Source organism: Psammomys obesus, unplaced genomic scaffold (assembly GCF_907164565.1).
Source record: "Psammomys obesus unplaced genomic scaffold, mPsaObe1.curated_primary_1811, whole genome shotgun sequence".
Lineage (NCBI taxonomy): Eukaryota > Metazoa > Chordata > Mammalia > Rodentia > Muridae > Psammomys > Psammomys obesus.
The window spans coordinates 1,577,150-1,586,273 of NW_026590405.1; the positions used below are offsets into that span (position 1 = coordinate 1,577,150).

Sequence of the window (9,124 nt, forward strand, 5' to 3'; positions counted from 1 at the left end):
CACACACACACACACACACACACACACACACACACACACACACACACTCACAGTCTGCCATTTGCAAACATTCCCAGAGTCAGGCTCTGCCTGGGTTCTGAGCTGGGACATTCCTTCTGAATCGGGGGGAAAACCGTGTGCCTTAGGGACTTGCGGAAGGGGGTCCCCCTGAACCAGAAGCCTCCCCCCAGGGAACGGAGCCCACGGGCAACACACCCTCCTCCCGGACACTCTAACCCCTTTCCTCTGGAACAGCTCTCTTTAAGGATGGCTCCCCCCACAGGGGAATTCCTAAAGCTAACAGTTGACAAACCCACACACCCTCTGAGGGCTGGGCAGCAGATAAAAAGCCCTCCTCAAAGCCGGCCCTCCTGGGGACGGTGTGGGACCCAGCAGGGCAGGAGACCTGCCGCTACCGCCACCTCCTCTGAGACTGATCCCTATCCCAGCGCGGAAGAGAGGATCTGACCTCCTGCGGGACCTGAGGCTGACCCCTGCTGAATGTGGGGGCCCCTGGGGACTCCCAACCCAGCTGAGAGCAGGGACCTGTGTGGTCATTCCCAAGACAGCCCGAGGAGGACCGCCAGAGCACCTGCCCTTATCGCTAGCTGCTGCAGGTCTGCCCAGGTCACCTGCGCCGAGTCCTGCACGGCAGCCGTCATCTGCACCCAGGAAAAACTGGTTTTCTAAGTTTTTCTGGTTTGTTTTCAGCACTCCGCTGGAGGATCTATTTCTGTCTCTCCTTCGGGAGAGTGAGCTTTGCCAATGACTAATCCCAGTCCTGAAGATTGATACCGTTGTTGTCACCTGCACACGGGACCCAAGCCCAGCAGGGAAGTGGAGAGATAAGCCCTTGCCTGCAGCTGAAGCCCCAGCCTGCCAGGGCCACCCGCCTGTTGCTACTGCAGAACAACTAGGGGCTGTCATTGCTGCCAGGGCCACCTCTGTCCTCCTGCAGATACTAACATGGATTCGTCACAGTGACCACCTGGGCCCAGACTGCCCCTAGCAGGGGATTAGGAGTGGCTGCCTCTCTGCAGGCGAGTGGAGCCCCTGGATGGCTCTTGGGACCCGAGCCCCTCATGTCTGCCCTGCTGCCCCTGTGTGTGGCGCTCTTTCTTCTGGCTACCCCCGGCCGCGGCGCCCGGCACTGGGAGCCCTGCACAGGTACGGTGGGCGTGTAGGGGATTCGGGGTAGTTGCACCTTCTGTGGAGTTGGAGGGAAAGGGGGTTGGACATGCCACTTCCTGACACCAGATCGCTTGTGTGGTAGCATGCTGGCTTCTGGAGAGCTGGCCGGTTGTGGGGGACAGGGAGGGGGGGTTGTGCAGTAGAGGGGGCTGCATGGGCAGTCACAATAAAAGGTCTCTCTGGGCTGCCAGAGGTGGGAGGGGTTTCAAGTTTCAAAGAGCTATCAGCAGCCATCGAGGCTTCTTCACATGTACTTACCTGCTTGGCTGCCGGGGAAGGCAGAGCACCTGCTTCAGGAATGAAGTCCCCGGCCCTCGGGCTCCTGGCATGGAGATGCTATCCAACCTGCACTTAGCAAAGCCCTGGGCCGCCTCGGGCCTGGCTCTGTCCCCAGCTGAAGAAGAAACACAGGCCCAGCCCCATACACACCCACAAACCACACCTGGGTTCAGCCTGGGGCTCCCTAGGGTGGGCTCACTGCAGGCCTCCTCTTCTAGAGGGGCCACTGAGGATCAGCAGTGACCAGGATGGCCATCCTAGGGTCTTCTAGCAAGAGGTGCTATTCATCACCAAACAGTTTATGGAATCAAGAAACAGGACAGTCGGAGCTGGTAGCCGGACCTGCTGGGGGATTGCACATCGGTGGTGGGGACCCCAACTACCAGAGTTGCCTGTGAGATGGGTGGCTGCGGTCTCCTGTGCATCCACCTCCTCTTTGGTTGCTAGGAAGCGTGAGGCTCCTTCGTGCGCTGGGATGTTGCTCTGTGTGATATGGCCGGAGGTGACCCTGCGGTCGAGGCTTGGAGCCCTGACCCGAGTAAGCGGTGCAGTTTAGAACCTAACCGCCTAGAAGTGACCGGCTGGAAGTTACAGCAACCGCTAGACCACGGGAGGTGGGTAAGATGGCCCTGGGGCCTGAGACAGTACCACCTGTGGTGATCTGAGGAAGAAGAGAGAGGCCCTTGGGCCCCGTGCCCTGTTCTCCGACAGCCACACCTGCAGCGATGGCTTCAAACGTGGAGCTAAGTTAGTGGTCACCACACATATCCAAGTGATGGCATCTGGGTACCAGCCTTTCCCGTTCCTATGCAGGGCCACCCCCAGGCAGGTGAGCGTGTAAGTGAGGACCCTGTGTAGGCCTGGCTGGGAGTCGAGAGCACAGCCACGCTTCCGGGGCCGGGATGAGTCACAAACATGTGCCTTCCTGTTCCGTGAGCCTGGGGAACAGCCAACCTGTACAGTTATTTATAAAGCCCGCCCCCTCTCCCCTGAAGGTACGTTCCGGATAGTTAAAAGATGACCCAGTTATAAATACAGTAAACCGGGGAGGAGACATACAAGTCAGGCTGATATTATGGAACTCCATGATAAGAGGCTTGGGAGGCTAGGAAGGGTCGGCTCCGTTTTAGGTCCCTCTGGTTCTGCTCTGTGTCGAACACTGTGCAGCTATGAAGTTCAGCAGGTAGAAAGCTGGAGCGTCTGAACTGCCTGGACCCCACGTCTGTGACCACAGGGGAAGCACCATGGAGCCGGGACTGGCGTCCAGTGTGCAGGTCGCAACACTCGGGAAGCTTGAGGCAAGCGCCCATGAGCATTCACACCTGTCACGCTGGCTTTAGAAGTGACCTAAGGAGCCCCTCCCCCCTTTGCTCCTGTCAGGTGCTTCCTGGTGCAAATGAGGTGACAAGATGGGAGTCTGCTGTCTGGTAGGAAATACCTTGGTCACTATCCACGTGGCTGTCCCTGTGGAGTCAAGCAGTCTGTGTTCTGGGGACTTTCTGAGGAGGGTCCATGGCTTCACTCTCCAGCAGGTGGCCAGCATGGTGCTCAGGGCTCCCCAGGTCACTGGTCTCAGGTACTATAGAGTGCAGGCTGGGGCAGGGGTTTAGCCATAGAGAGGGGACGTTCCACGTACCAGACCAGTGAACTCCCAGGAGTGTTCTGGCTCCTAGTGGGAACGGATGTCTCTACCCCCTTTCTAATAGGAGCGTCCCCAGGAGAGTGGGGAGGCACAGGCAGGGTGCTGCCCATCTTTACAGCCTTGGAAGGCAGGAAGGCTTGGTGTGCGGGCAGAAACAGAGCGCCCAAGGAGCCCTCTTCCCACTGGGCATGCTCCAAGCTTGTTGAGGGGTAGTGGTAGGCTCCTAGGGTGTTAGGCTTCTCAGCCTCCTCAGGTTTATAGCCTGCTCACCCCCACCCTGCTGTCTCCCACCTGGGCAGGGTCTGGCTCAGAGCTCAGAGGACACTGGTGTGAGGAGAACATCCAGATCCGCCCAAGGAGAGAGCAGGTATAGGCCCAGACCCCATAGGGCAGAGCAAGAAGCCTCTGCCCTTTGGTTTCTTTCTCTTTGATACCTTTTCCCCACCTCCAGGCTGTGCTCCTAATGGGGACACAGATGTACAGGTTGGGGCATTTGAATAAAGTGGTATGGGTGGGGGGGACCTGCTTGGGAGACGCTGCGGCTGTGCTTTGGCTATGCCACACCCCTGCTGGCCGTCCTGTCCCTGAACATACAACCAGGGATGCTGAGACTTGAGGAGGGAGGGCTCTTTTGCCAGGGACTAATGAAGCTCCCAGCCACCAGCCACAACCCACAGGGAACTCCAGCCAGAGGTGAGACAGTCCAAGCCCCGGGGCTCACTGGAAAATGCTCCCAGACATCCCTGACCCTTACGTGAGGCAGGAAGAGGGACACTCAAAGGCCAGAAAGAGGTTTATTAATGTCAGGGAAAGACATACACTGGGGAAGAGCAGAGGCGTGATGGGGGGTGGGATGGGAGGGCTACAGAGTTTTTAGATAAAGCTGCAGGTGGGGGTGAGCACCAGCTGTTGGGGTTATGGCACCGTGGAGCTGCCATGTGCTACTGGTGCCAAAGCTGGTACATCCCTACAGGTCCCAGTGAGTCAAGGAAGAAGCTGAGCTGTGTGGGCCCGAGCAGGATAGACCCTCAGCAGCTGCACTTCTGGCCCGAGGAGAGGCCACAGCAGGCCTGGCGGGAGCAGGCAGGGCGGCAGAGCAGGGACACACAGGAGGCTGGGCGGCAGCAGCTGGGCTGGCAGGAGGAGGCACAGCAGGAGGAGGTGGGCAGGCAGCAGGCGGGTCTGCACACGGGGCGGCAGAGCAGGGACATGCTGGAGCAGGGCTTGCAGCAGACAGGAGCACTGCAGGATGGCTGGCAGCATGGGGAGGAGCCAGAGCAGATGGGTGTGCAGCAGACAGGCTTGCAGCAGACAGGCACACAGCAGGAAGGCTGGCAGCATGAGGGCTGGCAGCTAGACTGCTGGCAGCATGAGGAGGAGCCAGAGCAGATGGGTGTGCAGCAGACAGGCTTGCAGCAGAGAGTCATACAGCAGGACTTCTGGCAGGGGGAGCAGGTGCAGCAAGCTGGCTGGCAGCTAGACTGCTGGCAGCATGAGGGTGTGCAGCAGACAGACTGGCAGCAGGGGCTGGACACACAGCTCACTGGGGTGCAGACGAGGGTCAGGCAGGGGGCTGGGGCACAGCAGCTGGGGACACAGCAGCTGGGCTGGCAGCAGCTGGGCTGGCAGCAGCTGGGCTCACAGCAGCTCTCTGGGCAGTCGTCCACCTGCCAGGAGGAGTCAGTACAGGAATCACAGGAACCGGGCAGGCAGACGAGGCTGTCGTAGCTCAGGTCGCTGGAGCAGACAGACATGGTGGAGGTGGCCATGGTGGGCAGGTCTGACAGGTCTGAGTGTGTGAGTGTGTGAGTGTGTGAGTGTGAGGGGCTGGCTGTCAGCTTTTATACTCTTCACACAGTGTGTTGTTGTTGCCACAGGCAGCCCTTCAAGCAACTCTTTCCTTGTTAGTGTTTGGAACTGGTTCCTGGAGAGCGCTCGACGGCTGGAAGATGCCAGTCTGCTGTGAATGTCCTGGCTGTGGCTGTGTGTCGTGCTGAGCCAGGCACCTCGGCTGGCTCAGCCGATGGGGACAGGATCTGGGTGGGTGACAGCAGTGGTGAGGAGGTGAATCTGGGTTCCCCTAGTGGGATAGTTGGCTCTGTGCTTCTGAAACGTCCAACATTTGAGTGAGCTGTGCTGGCCATGTCTGTCCCCTCTGCCGTCTACGTTTGCCACTGAGTCCTTATTGGTGAGGGCAGAGCTTCACAGTGACTTTGATAGGCTTTCCTGATCTCATTTTGGCCTGGATGGAGAGACTCAAGCTGAGGACGCAGTGGCTTATGGGTATTCATTTGCCCACTGCTATCCTAGCCTTGGTGGTGAAGTGTGTGTGTGTATATATGTGTGTAAGCCCATGCCCAAGAAGCAGCTGTCACCCTGGGGCAAGTCCCTCTGTCATTGACTTCTGTCACCACACCGGGCTCTAGCTGTGAGGTTGCTGTGGCCTATGCTGACCCTAACCCTGAGATGTTTGACATGAGGCAGGAGATCAGTGCCTGGCTGCCCCTGGACTCGTGGAGCCCCTGTGCATCTCTTTTCATTCTCGAGGACTCCTCAGCATGGGCCCTCAGTGTGCACCCCAGAGCTCTGTCCAGGGGCCCCTGAGGGGACAATGGGTGAAGCAGGCCTCAATGGCTACAGTCGTTGGGAGGGAGAGTTCAGGCATCCTCAGAAGAACCTCCTCCACAGAGGTGTTGGCATGCTAGGTAGGTCTGCAGCAGGGAATGCTGCTCGCTGATCTGCAATGCATTGTGTTCTAGGGAGGTTGGGGAGACCAGCCAATCAGGGTAAAACCAGGTCGGAGTGGGCGGTCCCAGGGCTGATGGTTCCAACTGTGGTTTTCTGTGTGAGAGGTGTGTGTGGTGTGTGTGTGTGTGTGGGGTGTGTGTGTGTGTGTGTGTGTGTGTTTGTGTGAGCTACGGTCCTGCCAGGGTTCTGTCATTAGACACATGTGTATAGGCTCCTGTCCTCATGGCTGATGTGTTTTCAATAGGATGTGTTCCTCCAAAGAGGTGTGGTTCCTCGCAGATAAGAAGGTGTCTGCTGTGGGGCCCAAGGGGGCCACTGAAGGGTGTGCTGTTTCTCATCTGTCTCTTTCCTTTCTCCCCTCCTTCTTCCTGGCTGCCACAAGGCGAGGCGAGGCGCTCTTCACCACTGCCTGCTTGTGTGGTACAAGGCTTCTCATCTCAGGCTCAGAAACGTTTGGGAAGCTGGGATGCCTCTCAGACCGTGAGGCCAGCTCAGCCAGCTGACTAGGTCCCTTCCATTTTAGAGACCTCCGGTTGAGTGAAGCCTGATTCTCCACGCCGGCACAGAAAAGCAGTTCAGGCTGAGCCGGAGTAAACGTTAAGTGTTTATGAATCATTTAGACGGAGAGAGGCCTTGGGCATTGTGAGGGGCCCCAGAGTTTCTTTAGGTGTGTACATGATGGCTGTTATGTATGATCCTGTGGCCTTCTTTGTGTGTACATACTCACTTGTGTGTGGTTGCGTGTGTGCGTGTGTGTGTGAGACCTCGTTACGTGTTGCTCCTCATGTGGCATCCACTGTATTTTGTTTTGTTTTTGTTTTTAATACAGGGTCTCTCTCTGGCCTATGACTCACTGAATTAGGCTGGCTGGTTGGGGAGCCCTAAGGATCTGCCTGGTGTCGCCTTCCCAGTGTCAGGATTTTAAAAACATGCGTGTGGGGGATTGAACGCAGGTCCTCACATTTGAGCAGCAATCGCCTCATCCCCCAAGCCTCTCCCCAACCCTCAGTCCCGAAGCCTTCTGTCATTTTCCTGTAGCGTACACGGTATATTTTGGTGCAGTGTACAGCAAAGTATAACAGTTGAACAACCTTTAAAAATTAAGTAAGGCACACACGCTGGTTCGTTTTCTCTTCTCTTCCGTTTGTAAATGAAACTTTGGGGTGATTTATGAGGCACACTGCTTGGGTTTAGGGACAAACAGAAAAGCTAATGCAGTGAAACTGGAGGTCACCAGTATCCTGAACCACAGGAAACACGGATCATTTCTTGTTTGTAACATCCGTGTCTGACCTGTCTGTAGAGAAACACACATTACCTCTCTAGGCAATTTAGATTTTATTAGTTGTTTTGAAGTTGTGTTCATGCATGGGTTTGCTCGTGTGTGTGTGTGTGTGTGTGTGTGTGTGTATGTGTTTACCAGGGGACAACCTCTTCTGTCATTACCAGGGTCTCTCACTAGCCTGGAGCTCACTAAGTAGGCTAGGCTGGCTGGTCAGGATTCTCCTGCTCCTGACTCTCCTGTGCCTAGATCTTTTAATGTGGTCTTGAAAATGAAACTCAGGTCTTCATGCTCACTTGACCTCTTCCCAGGCTGTTTTGAAGTTTCTTAAAGGAATGAGAACTATATCTCTGGGCGAGGACTTCTTTCCCATGTAAGGGTCCCCACGTTCCTGTCTTCCAAGTTGCTTCCACAAACATTTCATCTCAGTAATGACGTCCAACTAAAAGCAACGACCTGCAGGCTTTATGTGCTTGTGTTTGGCTGGGGTTTGACGGGGTGAGTGTATCCTATTGTGATAACTCTCACTGTTTACTCAGACTGCCTGGACCTGAGAGGAGGAGAGGGGAAAGTCACACCCAGAAGTCTACCCTGGGGCAGTGAGGTCCTCCCTGGGGCAGTGAGCTTCTCCTAGGGCACTTAAAGTTCTCCCTGGGGCAGTTTCCTCCAGGCAGGCAGCCTAGCTCTCACTGTGGTGTTGGTGTCACAGGTGAGGTCATGGGCAGAGCAGCCACTACTAACTGAGATGTGGGAAGTAGGACAGCCCAGATGAAGAGCCCAGGCTGTTGCGAGCCTTGAGAGCAGGTCTTCCAGAGCAGGAGGCCTCTGGCTCCCAGAGGGAGTGGGGCTTTTTTTTCTGCTGGTAAATCCTGCAAAGCTGCCCATGGCTGGCTGTGTGTATGAGCTTCTTGTGCACCCTGACACACATTGGAACATAGAGCAAGCAAGATTTCCCAGCCTCCAGAAATCCCTGTGAGGACAGCAATCCCTTAGCTGAGAGGGCCAGGTGGGCTGTGCTCCACAGGTGGCTCTGCCTCTCTGACTCCTGGTTAGATGTTCTGTGGTTCATATGCCATCACTTCAGTCCCTCGGTGCCCACACTGCTTCCTTGCAGCGTGAGAGCTCTCTACTTCCCTTTCAAGGGCCAGTGTTTGGACAAGCGGTGACCCCAGCCCTTCTGAGTCCTCCATCTCAGGATTCTTACCGCTCTCTCACGGTATCCTGAAGCAGCCCTTTCTCCTCTGAGCCCACTTTCCTTAGTTCCAGAGGTCAGTTGGTACATGGACCTCTTCAGAGAGTTGGTCTGATTGCCTTCTGTCCCCAGACTTCCATCTCTGGTGTCTGCCTGCACTGCGTGTTCAAATCCTGCCCCACAGACTTCTGTTTCTTCCTTTAAGGGCCGTGGTCATGCTACATCTCCCTCTTTGTGTTGTCTGAGGATCGTGTGGATGAGACATGCCAAGTGCTTCTCGGAGTCCGCCAGGCCCACCATTATTCCGTGTTGACCACATGACAGTCATGGATTGATCAGAATCTGACTCATGCCTCAGGCTCAAGTCTTGGTTCCCGGCTGCTGGGTGCTGTTTTGGGATGTTCTGGAGACTTTGGAAGGAAGGATGTAGATGATAGAAGTTGGTCACTCGGGCGCCATTGGTTGTGGCTGGTCTGACCTTTCTGTCTTGGTCTGTTTCCTGGTCCTTGATATGGACAGCCTCTGTCACATGCCAGGTGCTCTCGCTGCCATGAACCGAGCTGCCCACTTGCCTTTCCTGCCATGGTGGCCTGAGCCCTCTGAAACAACGCGTCACTTCTGTCAGGCATGTCAGTCAAACAGATGGCAAGATGAACTCTGAAGGTCTTAATCCCAATGTTAACTATCAGACCACACATTACACAGTGCACACTAATACACGCACACAGGCACACGCACACACGCACACACACACACACACACACACACACACACACACACACACACACAC

General features: G+C 56.0%; 2 protein-coding genes across 2 annotated transcripts in view; one reads left to right on the top strand and one right to left on the bottom strand.

The window, feature by feature from the left end:
* The first annotated feature begins 1,082 nt into the window (after positions 1–1,082).
* Tspear (thrombospondin type laminin G domain and EAR repeats) overlaps positions 1,083–9,124 on the top strand; it is a 160,086-nt gene continuing 152,044 nt past the window's right edge. Inside the window, exon 1 of the mRNA XM_055606971.1 lies at positions 1,083–1,167. Within this exon, the coding sequence (XP_055462946.1) occupies positions 1,083–1,167 (85 nt within the window). The remainder of the gene's footprint in view (positions 1,168–9,124) is intronic.
* On the bottom strand, positions 4,141–4,881 carry LOC129676579 (keratin-associated protein 10-12-like). The gene has a single exon (XM_055606976.1). It carries the CDS (start codon positions 4,879–4,881, stop codon positions 4,141–4,143), a length of 741 nt encoding a protein of 246 aa, XP_055462951.1.